This window comes from Schistocerca piceifrons, chromosome 1 (assembly GCF_021461385.2).
Source record: "Schistocerca piceifrons isolate TAMUIC-IGC-003096 chromosome 1, iqSchPice1.1, whole genome shotgun sequence".
Classification (NCBI taxonomy): domain Eukaryota; kingdom Metazoa; phylum Arthropoda; class Insecta; order Orthoptera; family Acrididae; genus Schistocerca; species Schistocerca piceifrons.
The window spans coordinates 28,813,924-28,830,512 of NC_060138.1; the positions used below are offsets into that span (position 1 = coordinate 28,813,924).

Below are 16,589 nucleotides of genomic sequence, written 5' to 3' on the forward strand. Positions count from 1 at the left end.
ATTTTGAAGAAAGTGTTTTGATTCTGGAGTTTCCCCGGTCATGCAACGTAAAAATTCCAGCGAGGGTGCTTCCATCGGTGGTAATCGAATTGTTCCATTCATGCAACAGAATCCTGGTGTTTCACTACTGAATTTTTTCGAGTTGCAAAACTGTCAGATAGTATCCTTTTTTCCGATTTCCACGTGTTTTTGTTTGCTATATTCTTTCGTCGGGTCCTAGTGGAATCCTTCATTTGTTAGGTTGTACTGTTTACTTTTTCTCTTCCGCGCTTCTCGTAGGATGACATTTTCATGGCTGGCTTGAGTATGCACTCTTTTGTTATAAGATTGTGTCGCAATTCTTGATTCTTCAGTCCGTTAATTTCGTTGTTCTTCGGTTTCTCTGCTTCTCACGGTGCTCATTCTCGTTTTTTGGGAACTTAAACGTGCTTCACGCTCTTTGTCTGCTTCTTTTCTTCGCTGTTCTTTTGTTTTCGTCCTTTTGCTTCAGAACTGGTAAGATCTCCTCCATTTTTACTTTTAATAATTGTCCAAAATATAAATCAAATCAACTATTTACTTACAAATACATTACGCACACTTTACACGCTTTGCACATTTTATTTTCGATTTATATTCAGTCACTGTATCACTCCGAGTACTCGAACTCCACTGTTTGTTTTTGTTGAGTCAGTCACCACGTTTTCGATTTCTGCCTTCGTCACCAATAAGAAACTGACATTCGAACCCACAACGGGTCTTGGTTTACATATCCCTACCAATGGGTTTTCCCACCAGTGGCGAATTTCAGAACACACCAAAATGGCCTAGAACTGTCCACAATGTTCCAGAACATTCCACAACATTCGAGTGTTTTCTGGAATGTTCCTCGCGTTCTGGGGTGTCCCGGAGCTTTCTGGAATCTTCCTGAATGTTCCAGACCGTTCCCCATCATTCAAGAACATCCAGGATCATAGTTGAACATTCCAGAACATTCTGGAATGTTGTGGAATACCCTCGAATACTCCCGAATGTTCTGGAATATTCTGCAAATTTCTACGGGGCGAAACTTCCCACCCCTTATATCTTCGAAAGCACGGTCTTCAGCTAAAAACGGGAAGCTTCATGGATGGGGGATAGAGGGATTCGTCACCATATAACTCTTTTGATCGTACCAGGACTCGTTTTTGAGGTTTAGCGGCAAGCATAATGTACACTTACTTTTATAATATATATATTATCATCATCATTAATACTCACATGACGGCTGCCTCGAGGAGTGTAACATCGACATGTTCATCCTTTGACAATTCTTATACGAGTGGGAAAACTTTTTCGGCTATTCTTAATAAATGCGATTGTTACTTTAAGTGATGGCAGTGAATGTATGCATCAGCTTCCGAACAATGAAGCAAGTGTCAGTACTTTGAATTCATCCATTAAGTAACTGCTAAAAGAAAATGATGACTGCAAGACGTTGGTGTTTTCACGAAATCTACTTATCCCAGTCGTCTGAAGTATTCTGGAAATAATTATTCCCAAATACATCTCGATATGCAACTGTAAAACTATGAATTCTACAACAAAGAGAGTGTTAAAGCTTACTATTAGTCTGTGTGGCTTAAATCCAAAGATATGTTAATCTGCTTTTTGAAATTTATAGAACACTTATCGAACAGAGTCGTAATTTGAACAAAAGCAGCTGTTATTTATTTGCTAAACAACTGATGCTCCTTTCATATAATATTTCACATAGCTTTCACACAAGTTACATCAAGTGTTTGAGAGTGATGTGGGTACTTCTAAATACGAATATTGTCATAAACATTATGCTTTGAGTGGAGAATGTCAAACCCAAAGACTGGAAACAATTGTCTCCCCTCCTCTGATACCCCAGGTAGGCTGTCTGTTGATTTCTACTCCAATGCATCAGGGAGCTGTTGCACTGAAGGATAAATACTAATTAATGAAAACACATAAACAATTAGTAATAATGAATAATGAGAGAGAAGTAAGGAATAATACTTACATTCGACTTTTTCTGGAGGTATCAGATCTCAGATGACATTTCATTATGATGGTAATGATCAGCCTTTCACTATGGTATATAGCGCACGAGTGCTGAGTCCATCTATAGCTAATAAGCCCAGACACTGCAGCTGAGTGGCAGGGGTACGTGACTACAACAACTGTTTTGGGCCTGGGTAGTGGTGGTGGGGGGTAGCACTCTTGAGAGTGGACTTCTATGACACTTTACATATCTACCATCATGGGCAGCCATCTTTGTGGACAGACCTTCTGGCATCTTGGACCACAAAATTTGATTAAGACATCATAGTGGCAGCCATCTTCGATCGCCGTATTAGGTCAGTGCTAATCCTAATTAGCATTAAGGATAAGGGTCAAGGCAGCCTTCTTGGAAGGCAATAATTGGCCTTAAATTATCCTAACTAATCCAGCGATAAGGATATGGGTCATAAATTATTCTAATTGGGTAATAAATTACCCACCATACAAATTAGGGTCATAAACGTAGAAGCAACCATCTGAGACCCGGCAATTTACGCCATAATTATCCTCATTAAGCCAGCAATAAGGATATGAGTAAAAATAAGCCACCTTATCCATTCTCCAACCAACAGAATAACAGCCTGACATTTGTATATAAGAGCAGTTGGGGAGCCGCGCGCGGTAGCCATACATTCTAAGGCGCCTTGCCTCGGTTCGAGCGGCTCCCCCCGTCGGAGGTTCGAGTCCACCCTCGGGCATGGGTGTGTGTGTGTTGTCCTTAGTGTAAGTTAGTTTAAGTTAGATTAAGTAGTGTGTAAGCCTAGAGACCGATGACCTTGGCAGTCTGGTCCCATAGGAACTTACCACAAATAAAAAAAAAAAGCATTTGGAGGAGAGGCATTTCAAATCACTTATTTGGTGGAGGCAAGGATGACAGGTCATAAATCACTGCGTTCCTTCTCTCATAGCCACCAAGCCACCATACTGACACTTACCGAGACACTCTCGTGCAGTCGATAGCCCCACGTAACGTGAGAAGAGTGGCCGTCACTCTTGCTTACGAAAATGGTATAAAACCGGTAGACAGACGAGCATCACTTGCATCCCTCTATTGTGGGGGCCTAGAACAAATTTTAAGCTCGAACGTTAGCACCGTCCTGAAGAAAATGATGTTTATCTTAAAGAATCAGCTGTAGAGGGTGTTAACCAGTCAAGGAATATTTTAGGAAATTCGTTTAAAAAAATTTCAAAGGCCCAGTCAAATCTTTACGAGTTTACTCCTAGAGCAACTTACGTTGTGCCTACGGGACACAAGGCCTGTCTTTCAAACCGAGGCAGTTCTGTGCGCTTAAAGCTGCTCACAAGAGACGCCATGAGACCTCTGCTGAAACCGCTAGCAAATTCACACCATTGGTTTTAGTGAATAGCGTGCGTGGGATACAGGTCATGTGTGTGCGTGCTGGAGTGTTCTGCGGTGCGGAACACAGTTGCCTGTCTCTCTTGTAATCCAGACCTCGAGCAGAACAGACGTCTTTTCGGAAGGCAGAGCCTAATGTAAATTAGTTAGAAACTTCACTTTATTCAACATGTAAATGTCACTACAGATTCTAGGATTTAGATTCTGACATGTTCGATATGCCTGCTATCATTGGCTATCATGTGGCGTAGCTGAATAACAAAATTGTCCATGGCCCGCTGAAGTGTTGGCTCATAGATGCTCATAGAAGATGACCTCCTAAATGGCTGTTTACAGCTCAGCAATGGTTCTGGGGTTATTGCTGTACACCTTGTCTTCCATATAGCCACACATAGCACTAGCATGTGTTTAGATCTGGAGAATTCGTATGGTTCAAATGGCTCTGAGCACTAGTTAAACCTAACTATCCTAAGGACTTCAGACACATCCATGCCCGAGGCAGGATTCGAACCTGCGACCGTAGCAGTCGCGCGGTTCCGGACTGAAGCGCCTAGAACCGCTCGGCCACACCGGCCGGCTCTCCTGAGGTGAGCTCGTCCGCAACTGTTGTAATTGATACTTGATGCAGGGTGACAATTGTTGAAATACATGAAATAAAATCCTCATAACTTGTGAACGGTTTGCGTTAGGACGTTCAAATTGCAGCGTTGGCCGCAGGGCATGATGGTAATTATTATGTATGGTTTGATTTGGTTCAGCGATGAAGCCCACTTTCATTTTGATGGCTTCTTCAATAAGAAAAATTGGCACATTTGGGGGACTGAGAATCCGCATTTCGCGATCGACAAGTCTCTTCGTCCTCAGCGGGTGATGGAGTGGTGAGCAGCGTCCAGTCACGGAATAATCGGTGCGATATTCCTCGATGGCACAGTGACTACCAAATGGTACGTGAAGGTTGTGGAAGACGATTTCAAGTAGGAGAGTGTTTGATGTTCTGGAGGAGCACTTTGGGGAACGTATTGTGGCTCTGGGGTCCCGCAGAGGCCACTGGCATGGGCCTCGATTGGCCGCCATGTTTTCCAGATGCCGGTCGCGGTGGCCGAACGGTTCTACGCGCTTCAGTCCGGAACTGCGCGGCCGCTACGGCCGCAGGTTCGAATCCTGCCTCGGACATGCATGTGTGTGTGATGTACATAGGTTAGTTAGCTTTAAGTAGTTCTAAGTTTTATGGGACTCATGACCTGAGATGTTAAGTCCCATAGTGCTCAGAGCCATCTGAACCATCACTTCAGGAGAGGATACAGCGGCATCACGATACGTTTTTCAACTGAATCAATGGATGCATCCAGACCAGCGGAGATACAACATTATTATTGCGATCTTACTACCAAGTTCACTGTAAACTTGATTCGATTCTTTAATTAATATCACATACGCTCTCAGCTCGTGAAGTCTCATTTCATTTTCTCCTCCCATTCAGGGAGTCTCACTTCTTTCAGGAAGTGTAGAAAGAAAATCGTTAGTGTTAGTATAAAATACCCCTCACCACGCCCTGTCATAGCGAATTTTCAAAGTAAGTGCGCAGACGTAGGTCCTAGAGGTCAGGCAGGCCATTTGCGAACACATGCACTCCTGGAAATTAAGAGATTCGTAATAAGCTAGGAAGTTATGAAGCTCAAAGCGAAGCAGTATTACGGCGGCAGCGCGCTGCAGCGCCAGCTGAGTGATGGCTGTTTCATTAGGACGAGTGGGCTGCGGCCGCGAATGGATTATGCTGCATGCACGCAATTTCAGTTGCCTTGCACGGTCAGCTGCTCTCGCCACCTCTATTAAATTACAGCCTTCCTACCATTTGGGTTCTACCCTCACCCCCCCCCCCCCCACACACACACACCTCCAAATAAAAAGACCGCTTTATGTCGTATTTGATGACAGTGAAACATACAGTCCACGAAATTTTCAGATTAATAACGCCGCACTGTATGCGAAAACAAATTGAAACTGTGGATGTTATTCTGCATACAGCGATTGTACCGAAACTGAGGTTTAGGTAGATCGGGGCACTGCCAGACTAAGACAGCAAGGGAATTACCTGTTGGCCTTTTCCTTATAGGGTACGGCCTAGCCAATGAACTTATTGAACGTGGAATAAGAAATGAGGAATTCGACGGGACAAGTAGGGTACGTAAAGGTGAAGAGTATAAAATATCGAAACTACAGAGGTCCGTCTATAGCAGTGGATGAAAAATGCCGTGATGATAAAGAATGCACTTTGTGTGTGTGTGTGTGTGTGTGTGTGTGTGTTCTACGAGGTACGTCCAGAAAGGAAGTTCCGTTCGTATGTCTTTCCGCGAGAGCACTACTGCAGTTCCGCAATATGCAGTATTTGCTTTGTGTGAAGATGAAGAAGATAAAACCATTTTAAGTTGTCGGTGCGTTGTTTACGCCGTACAGTGTTTTGTCTAGTATGTCGAAGTTGATTGAAAATCTCACCTTTTGTGAGACTACATCCGTAATTCGTTTCCTGAATGCGGAGAACACAAAACCAATCGACATTCATCGAATATTTGCAGGATTTATAGACAAAATGAGATGAACGGTTATGGGTAAGAAGATGGGTCCGACACTTCTATGAAGAAACCGACTAAGTGCACGATAGCGAACGAAGTGGGCCCCCATGTTTGATTAATGAAGAATTGGTTCGTGTAGCTGAATAACTTGCAAAATAAAACTGTAAGTTTACAGTGCCTTAACTTTCTAAGAACTTTCCGGAAATTTCAAGATCACTCCTTCATAAAATCGTTTACTAAAAACTGAATCTTCGAAAACTATATGTTTATGCAACCCCTCAATCGAAATGACATTCAATGAAATGAAAGCACACTGCGTCACCAGTAAATTGCAGAATCATTCATGAATTTACCGTTCTTCAGGAAAGCAGTCGCGCTCAAATTATACTCGGAACCGACAGCTGGATGAAACCCAAAGCAGAAAGCTCAGAGATATTTAACTAGGAATGGAACGTATATCGGAAAGACAGGTTAGACGTCGTAGGAGGGGGAATGTTCATTGCAACTGATAAAAAAAAAGTGCCCATATAGGTAGAAATGAAGACTGACTGCGAGGTTACCTCAACGCGACAAACCTTCTAAGGTGAACCCAACTTAAATCATTACATGTTTTTACTGGCCACAAGTAGAATCTTCCAGAGAAAGCCCTTGCTCAGTAGCGCGGAAGAAGCCCAATGGTGCAACTTTAGTTGGAGGCGACTTTAACTTACCGAGTACAGACTGGCACGTCTATGGATTTGCTGCAGGTTGTATGATAGACAGCATTGTGAAGGACTTCTGAACGTATTTTCCGAAAACTGTGTTGAGCAACTAGTTCAAAAACCTGCACGCATTAGAAATATTTTGGATGTCGTATCTGCAAACACGCCTCACCTTATCGACGGTGTCCGTGGAGAGACTGAGATTAGTGATCACGATGTCACCACAGTGACCATGGTCACAAAAGACAATACATACATCAAAAAGCATAGGAGAGTTTCTATGCTGGAATGAGCAGATACGCAGTTGTTAACATCCTCCTTCAACAATGAATGGGACATCATCTAGTTACAAACTAATGGACACAGAGGAATTATGGGCAAAGTTTAAACTGGCTGTTAATCACGTTCTGGAGAAGTATGCGCCGAGTACGTGGATTAAGGACGGAAAACACCCACCGTGGTTTACTAAGAAAATTCGGAAAAAGTTGAGAAAACAGAGATTGTTGCATTGGTTCAAAAGAAAACACTGAAATCTGTACAGGTTACTAGAAATTTGTGTGTCTGTAAAATGATCGATGAGCGAAGTATAAACAGCTTGGGCCGTTATACGTTAGCAAAGGATCTCCCGAGAACCCGAGAAAATTCTGATACTACGTAAAATCACTAAGAGGGACGAAGGCTTCTACCCAGTCTCTCATCGAGGAGACTGATGTAGCAATAGACGACAGCAAAAGGAAAAATGAAGCTTAAAATTTCGCGTTTAAGAAATCATTCACGCAAGACGATCATACAGGTATACTATTGTTTCACTGTCGCTGTGTCCCTTATGGAGGACGTAGAAATAAGCATCACTGGCGTTGAGAAGGAACTTAGATTGTATTTATCGCGAATCTCTCGCCCAGCACCTAGTCCCAAGCCACTGGAAAAAATCGCAGGTAACTCCTGTATAAAGGGGGATTTTTTCCCCCGTGTACAAACTCTAGGAATTGACTGATGAGAGGATACGGAAAGAAAGGTCTAATGAACTTATTTCCAGAAATGCATGGTTTCCGTGCTAAAGACCATTTATTCCGTCATACACTGTTACAGAGACTCCGGTCTAATACGCGCTGCACCACGCAGCCACAGTTACAGTATGTGTTGAAAGCAGTTTCCAGGTGCGTCAATGCATGCATGTACGCGCCGTAGCATGATCTGTCTCACACGTTCACATCGGCCAGGCTGCATCCGAACAGTCTCAAAGGCAGCACGAATACTCTGCTCCAGTGCCTCCACATCTGGAATGGGCTCTGCGTACGCGATAGTTTTGAGATGGCCCAATAACCAAAAATCGTTCAGGTTGAGATCCAGTGAACGAGAAGGCCATGCTACTGGACCCCTTGATCCGATCCATCAACCAGGGAAGACATGATTGAGATGCGTTAACGGCAATGTGGGCTGTACCACCGTAATGTAGCAGCCACATAACCCTCGAATCATCAATGGTACTTCTTCCAGCAAGGGAGGCAAAGTCACCCGCTAGAAACGCCGATAGTTCCGGGCTGTTAGGCGATGTAGAGGAAAGACTGGTCCCAAATATGGCTGCCAATTATCCGGGCCCACACATTCCGGCTGCACCGATGTTGATGGTTCGCTGTCACCATACCAATCGGGCTCTGCATACGAGGTGCATTCAAGTTCTAAGGCCTCCGATTTTTTTTCTCCGGACTGGAAACGGATAGAAACATGCGCATTGTTTTAAAATGAGGCCGCATTCATTGTCAATATGTCCCAGAGATGGCAGCACCGTACGGCAGATGGAATTTTACCGCCAGCGGTGAGAATGAGAACTGTTTTAAATACTTAAAATGGCGACGTTTTCCTTACTTGAACAGCGTGCAATCATTCGTTTTCTGAATTTGCGTGGTGTGAAACCAATTGAAATTCATCGACAGTTGAAGGAGACATGTGGTGATGCACTTATGGATGTGTCGAAAGTGCGTTCATGGGTGCGACAGTTTAATGAAGGCAGAACATTGTGTGACAACAAACCGTAACAACCTTGGGCTCGCACAAGCCGGTCTGACGACATGATCGAGAAAGTGGAGAGAATTGTTTTGGGGGATCGCCGAATGACTGTTGAACAGATCGCCTCCAGAGTTGGCATTTCTGTGGGTTCTGTGCACACAATCCTGCATGAAGACCTGAAAATGCGAAAAGTGTCATCCAGGTGGGTGCCACGAATGCTGACGGACGACCACACGGCTGCCCGTGTGGCATGTTGGTGCGCAACGACAGCATGAATGGGACTTTCCTTTTGTCGGTTGTGACAATGGATGAGGCGTGGTTGTCATTTTTCAATCCAGAAACAAAGCGCCAGTCAGCTCAATGGAAGCACACAGATTCACCGCCACCAAAATAATTTCGGGTAACCGCCAGTGTTGAAAAAATGATGGTGTCCATGTTCTGGGACAGCGAGGGCGTAATCCTTACCCATTGCGTTCCAAAGGGCACTACGATAACAGGTGCATCCTACGAAAATGTTTTGAAGAACAAATTCCTTCCTGCACTGCAACAAAAACGTCTGAGAAGGGCTGCGCGTGTGCTGTTTCACCGAGACAATGCACCCGCACATCGAGCTAACGTTACGCAACAGTTTCTTCGTGATAACAACTTTGAAGTGATTCCTTATGCTCCCCACTCCCCTGACCTGGCTCCTAGTGACTTTTGGCTTTTTCCAACAATGAAAGACACTCTCCGTGGCCGCACATTCGCCAGCCATGCTGCTATTGCCTCAGCGATTTCAACGTTGTGAAAAATGTGTACGTCTGCAGGGCGATTACGTCGAGAAGTAACGCCACTTTCATCGATTTCGGGTGAGTAGTTAATTAGAAAAAAAAACTGAGGCCTTAGAACTTGAATCCACCTCGTACTATACCACAGGTGACTGTTATGAAAGGTTAGGATACCACTCCGCGTAAAGATGGCCTCATCTGTGAATAGGATGGATTACACAAATCCCGAACTCGTGGTTGCCTGGTGAAGAAACCAGTGACAAAACTGCTACCGATGTGGAAAGTCTGCCGCTGGTGAGCCCTGCGCACGCTGTAAGTGATAAGCGTAGTAGCAGTTGTCATGGAGAATGTTCCACACAGTCATCTGGCTTACCTTGCACTGGCGGGCCAACTGGCAGGTGCTGACACAGCGGTCGTCTACCACAGGGTTAATCACATTTTTCTCCAAGTCAATATCCGAATATTTCGAGTACGTCCTTCACGATTTCCTGCTTCCTGAAACGACCCTGTCTCAGATAAACGGCGAAACACTGTTGCAAATATTGAACGGGGTATTGTTGTCGGAGGGGCTAGGTCTCCTGATGCAACCTCGGAGCCCGCCTCCCCGTTGCCATTTGTCTTTACCTAAGTAAACACCAAGTCGGCAAGCTCTCGGTTCGAAACAGAACCGTTGTGTAGAACGCTGTCTCTCATCCACTACGAGGTGAGTCAGCAAGAGACGTGAATCGGAGGCGACGTTATCAGTTACTACGGCAGTAGAGGGCGCTAGGGCACGACGTGTGAGGAACAGTACCACCCTGTAGGAGGGAAGCAAGCACACTGTAACTCTGGCTCCACCGTACAGCGCTTATTAGACTGCAGTCCCTGTAGCAAAGTATGATTGAATAAATGGTCTCTAGCATGGAAACCATGCACTTCCTGCCGTACGTTCATTAGATATTTTTTGTTCCGTATGCTCTTATCGATCAATCCCTAGAGTTTGTACACGGTGGAAAAAAAATCACCCGGTAAAACAAGGTAAAATACAAGACCCGGAAAATTATATAGCAATACCCTTAACATCGGTTGCTATATTGAGCGTATTCGAAGTGCAAATGCAATGAATTTCCTTGAAACACAAAGCTTCTGCGCACAAATCAGCACCGATTTAGAAAGCACTGCTTGTGCGAAACTCAGCTTGCCCGTTTCTCACACGGTATCCTGCGAACCATGGATGAAGGGTAACAGGATGATTGCATATTCCTAGATTTCTAGAAATCATTTCACACTGTGCCCAACTACATACCACTGACGAAGGTACGAGCACATAGCATAGATTCTGATACAGCATAGGTTCTGATATTCGTGAGTGACTCAATGACTTAAGTAACAGAACCCAGAATGTCGACCTCGGCGGCGAGTGTTGATCAGAGACGGCGGTATCGTCAGGAGAGCCCCAGCGAAGTGGACAGGGCGGGCAGCATTCTGCGGTCATTTGCTGATGATGGATTCTGTGGTGTACGGGAAAGTGCAGTCGTTGAGTCACTGTAGGACGATTCAGGATGACTTAGAGCAATATTTTATTTGGTGTGACGGACGGCAACTTACTCTAAATGTAGAAAAACGTAAGCTAACGCAGCCGTGTAGGAAAAAATAATCACGTAACGTTGAAACACGGCAACAGTGGTCTGCTGCTCGGCAAAGTCACGTCGATAAATATTGGGGACTATCGTTGTAAAGCGAGATGAAATACAACGAGGACGTAAGGACGGTGGTAGAAAAGGCAAATAGTCGACTACGGATCGTTAGGAGAATTTTAGGAAAATTTGGTTCATCTATACAGGAAACAACGTTGAGAACACCAGTGCGACCCATTCTTGATTACTGCTCGAATGTTTGGTATTCACACCAGGTCGGATTAAACACGAACGTAGAAGGAACTCGGAGGTGTGTTGCTAGATTCGTAACAGTCAGATTCGATCAACACGCGAGTATTACGGAGATGCTTCGTCAACTGAAATGAGAATCCCTGTAGGGCATACGGCGTTCTTTTCGCGATACACTAATGAGAAAATTTTGAGAACCGGCATTTGCGGGTGACTGCAGAACGATTCCACTGCTGCCAACGTAAATTTCGCGTAAGGACCACCAAGATAAGGCAAGAAAAACTAGGGGGCGTACGGAGGCATTCGTTTTTCTCTCGCTCTGTTTGCGAGTAGAGCAGGAAAGGGCATAGCTAGAAGTGATACAAGGTACCCCCGCCTTGCTCTGTACGGTGGCTTGTGGAATATGTATGTAGATGTAGATGCAGATGTAAGCCAAGCAAATTTTGACACCGCAAAAAGTCTTGTGTGCCCTGTTTTGGGATGGAGAGAGCATTCTACTGCTGCATTATTACAGCGAAGTGAAACAATCAATGCAATTGTTTCCAGAATGAAATTTTCACTCTGCTAAGGAGTGTGCGCCGATAAGTTTCATTGCAAATGTATGCTGTGAGCGCTTATGAGAGTGCATCGCGCAGTATACGAGGATTGACTGAAAATCAATGCCCTTGGATGAAGGGTAACTCTTCAACAGTTGGCAGCATTGGTATGTGGCAGGTACTGGCTTGTTCCGTAGCTTCTTCTCTACAGCTCCAGTTGGTGGGAAGCCTTAGAATTGAACGGTTGTGTTGTTACAGTGTAAAGTATGGAACCCTGCGCAGACGGTCGGTCAATGCGATTTAAGCAACGTGCAGTCATTGAATACTTGACAGCAGAAGGTGTCACCCCAAAGGTGATTCATCAGAGAATGAAAGCAGTGTTGCTGTGAGTGCTGTGTGTCTTCATTCTCGTAACGGGAGAGGGGTTCCTGGCAAATTTCAAGTCTGTGCGCTTTCATTTCAGGAGTCAGCATCCGGGATACCCGTCGTGCACAGATCTTCCTATAGCCAAGCAAAGCAATAATGTGAACCATACTTTCTTTTGAAATCCGACTGTGCTTGCAAGTTCTCTCTGAGTGATACGACGATCGTCCTGAATCAATCTGTCGGCATTTTTCTTGTGAAACTCGGTGGCTGCTGTCACATGACGTCCAACTCTTTGTTTGACACGCACGTCAGATGTTCCCCCCTCAACATCTTTAAAGTTATTCGCCCAACGACACACAGTACTCACATCAACACAATCACCATAAACTGCTTTCATTCTCTGATGAATCTCCTGTGGGGTGACACCTTCTGCTGTCAAGAATTCAATGACTGCACGTTGCTTAAATCACATTGACCGACCGTCTGCGCGCGGTTCCATACTTTACACTGTAACAACACAACCGGTCAATGCTAAGACTTCCCACCAACTGAAGCTGTAGAGAAGACGCTACGGAACGAGCCAGTACCTGGCGCATACCAATGCTGCCAACTGTTGAAGAGTTACCAAGGTGGAGGCATTACATTTCAGTCAACCCTCGCATAATAAGAGACACGGAAAGCTCAAACGATTTTGCTTTGATCCGTAACTACGCCCTATCTCACACTGCGAACAAGAGATAACGCTTTCGGCGCTGTAGCAACAGTTTAAAGCCATTTGACTGCCCTCTGCACAGCCTTGACCTCTCCCTGACCGACTTTCATCTATTTTTGCACCTGAATCCTTTCCTTGGTCGTCAACAACGCAACAACGAAGACGACAGCACAGAACATGCTAACACACGGTTGACAGCAACAAAGGCGGTAATGTTCCATCAGGAAGGAAAATTAGTGCCACGGCATGACAAGTGCCTACAAAATGGTCGTAGTCATACGAAAAGATAGTTTAAGATAAGTAGTTTTTTTTTCAATAGATGGTTCTCCTGTATCTGTACTCCTTTATTTTTTTTAAAAAATTACCAAACGGAACGAACTTTCTGGACGCACCTTGTATACGCGGTGTCGCGACTATGGAACGTAATTAATTAAGAGCGTTGCGGCTTCACACAAAGTTTTTCTGTCCAAACATTCGTCGCGCCCAGCGCCTACACGTAGAGCTACTAGCACGCGCTGCCGGTACGTACCCGTGGCAAGCTCCGCTTCCTGTGGGCCATGGCGCTCAGACTCTGACGGCGCTGCAACAAAAGGAAACCAACGATTGTTTACCACTTCTCACACCTGAAAACATTCAGTAAAAACATACAAACAAATGCAGCTATTGTTAACCACTTAATAACATTTTAAGCAAAATTAGAGAAACAGCGTGCAGCAGTTGACATTGTTGTTGTTGTGGTCTTCAGTCCTGAGACTGGTTTGATGCAGCTCTCCATGCTAATCTATCCTGTGCAAGCTCCTTCATCTCCCAGTACCTACTGGTTGACATAACTCGCATCAAATGGCATGTTTGTAATTGGGCAGTCTTTGTTTGCACACGGTGTAGAAGTGCAGAGAAAGTGCGTTGCACTCCTGCTGCATACCAAAGTAGCGAACCAAATGAAGAAGCATATCTAAGAAACAGATAATAAAACGTAACCCCCTTTATTTACAGATGGAAACCACGCAAGCGTGGGAAAGCAGAGGAAGATTAAATTTTCGTATACCCTGTAATGGGTTCCACAAGTCGTCAGTCCAGATCCAGCTTTAGCCGACGAATTACACCCTAGACGAAGAAACTGCACATGAAAGAGATGTTATTGCCAATATCTCATAACAAGGATGAGTGCATTTTTTCCGTAATGAATGCTCTTGAACTTCATGATTTTTCCTTCATGTTGAATAAAATCCGCTACCAGTCACAACTGAAGGTGGTACATCTAAATCGCATCCGGTTTGGGGGGGTTATGCCCAACTCTACGTCATTTCATAGTCCGTTTCACGTTTCCACATCCAGTTTTGGAATTCACTGTTCAGCCTACAAACTGACAATTATTGAATTACATGACAAAAAACATAAATTAGTTACAAACTACGGCGTACACACACTTTATTCAACATGTAAACGTCACTACAGATATTCGGATTTAGTTTACAACATGTTCGATACGCCTGTCGTCATTGGCGATCATGTGGCGCACACGAATAGCGAAATTCTGCATGACCACTGAAGTGCCGGAACATCGATGCTGTCGATGACCTCGGAATGGTTGTTTTCAGATAAGTAATGGTGATGCTGAATAGGAAGGTATGTAGCGACAAAAAATATGGAAGCACCACAAACAGGACACACTGACATACCTAATACGGTGTAGGTAACTCGCTCGCATTCAAAACAGCTTCCAGTCGTCTCAAAGAGGAAAAATGCAGATACTGGATGCTTTTCTGTGAAATGTGATACTATTCTTCCTGCAAAATAGCGATCACCCACCTTTCCCTCCAGAGTAGACCATAGAGCTACAATAATACTAAGATTTGGTCACTGCAACAACTCGCCCTCTTTATATGCTGTTGAAACATGAACTCTGGCAGAATCGTCGGGGAACTGTGACAGAATCGTAGGGTAAGCCGTTGGAGGCTTTTGAGATGTGGCTGTACAGGAGAATGTTAAGAATATCGTGGACAGCGCATGTCACAAATGTCGAGGTTGTACCAAGAATGAAGAAAGAAAAAGAAGTATCGGCCACCGTGAAAGCAAGAAAGATCCAGTAGCTGGGACACATCATGCGGAACAACGACAGATACCATACCATGCAGACCATCCTGAAAGGAAAAAGAGAAGAATAGCCTGGCTTAAGAACATCAGAACGTGGACCTGGAAAACATCTAGAGAGCTGTTTAGAGCTGCAAGTGACAGGAAAAGCACTGCCAACATGGTTGCCAACATCCGGAGCGGATAGAAACCAGAAGAAGAAGAAGAACAACAACAACAACAGCAATTCACAAAACCATTTCTGGACCACGCGAGCTGTATGAAAAGGAGCCCTGTCGTCTCGGAACACAGCATCGCCATTGGGGGACAAACAGTGTAGCATGGGGTAGACCTGATCACCCAAAATGATCCCCTCATCCTCAGCAGTAATGCGACATTGCAAAGTAGCCATGGGGTCCACGGAATAAGACGATATGGATGCGCGAATCATCACCAGTCCCCCCGACGTATTTCACTCTTGAGACGTAAACCGTGCCAGAAGTTGCAAACAGTGTAAAGCAAGACGCATCCACACAAACGACGTTTTTTCATCGTTCGACAGTCCAGGTTTTATGGCTTCGGCACTCCGTTTGCCTGTTACGACTATTTGCTTTGCTTTGCTATTTGGTTTTTCAGTTCCATCCCGCATTTCCCTGCTTCTCCCTTCGTGTTATTTTGGTGCTGATAGGGTTGGCTCTGAGCACTATGGGACATAACATCTGAGGTCATCAGTCCCCTAGAACAACTTAAACCTAACTAGCCTAAGGACATCACACACATCCATGCCCGAGGCAGGATTCGAACCTGCGACCGTAGCGGTCTCGCGGTTCCAGACTGCAGCGCCTTTAACCGCACGGCCACTTCGGCCGGCTCAGATTTAGTTATAAGTTGGCACAGTGGATAGGCCTTGAAAAGCTGAACACAGGTCAATCGAGAAAACAGGAAGAAGTTGAGTGGAACTACGAAAAAAATAAGCAAAATATACAAACTGAGTAGTCCATGCGCAAGATAGGCAACATCAAGGAGAGTGGGAGCTCAGGAGCGCCGTGGTTCCGTGGTTAGCGTGAGTAGCTGCGGAACGAGAGGCCCTTGGTTCAAGTCTGCCCTCGAGTAAAAGTTTAATTTTTTTATTTTCAGACAATTATCAAAGTTCTGGCACTCACACATAATCAACTTCGCTCTCCAAAATTCCAGGACATGTTCAGATTTGCTTGGACATATGCCGGATTCGACGGTCTACACACGGAAAAATTTGAATACGGTAAAAACATACGTTTTGACAGAGCACAGGGAAAACTGTGCGACTGTGAAACTGCTGCATTCATTTGTTGCAATTTATGTGACAAACTCTTACGTTTCCATCACTTTTTTGGAAGTGATTATCACATCCACAAGAAAACGTAAATCGGGCAAGGTAGAAGAATCTTTTTACCCATTCGCCAAGTCTACAAGTTAGGTGGGACGACAACATATTCCTGTCATGTGACGCACATGCCGTCACCAGTGTCGTATAGAATATATCAGACGTGTTTTCCGGTGGAGGAATCGGTTGATCTATGACCTTGCGATGAAATGTTTTCGGTTCCCGT

The 16,589-nt window shown here is 44.7% G+C and overlaps 1 protein-coding gene across 2 annotated transcripts in view; it reads right to left on the bottom strand.

Annotated features, from left to right (window-relative positions):
• The window catches only part of LOC124788248 (calcium-binding protein E63-1), a 555,703-nt gene that overhangs the window by 448,529 nt on the left and 90,585 nt on the right, over positions 1–16,589 (bottom strand). For both annotated transcript variants that reach the window (XM_047255439.1, XM_047255449.1), the window contains one exon: positions 13,460–13,510. In XM_047255439.1, coding sequence (XP_047111395.1) covers positions 13,460–13,510 — 51 coding nt within the window. The remainder of the gene's footprint in view (positions 1–13,459; positions 13,511–16,589) is intronic.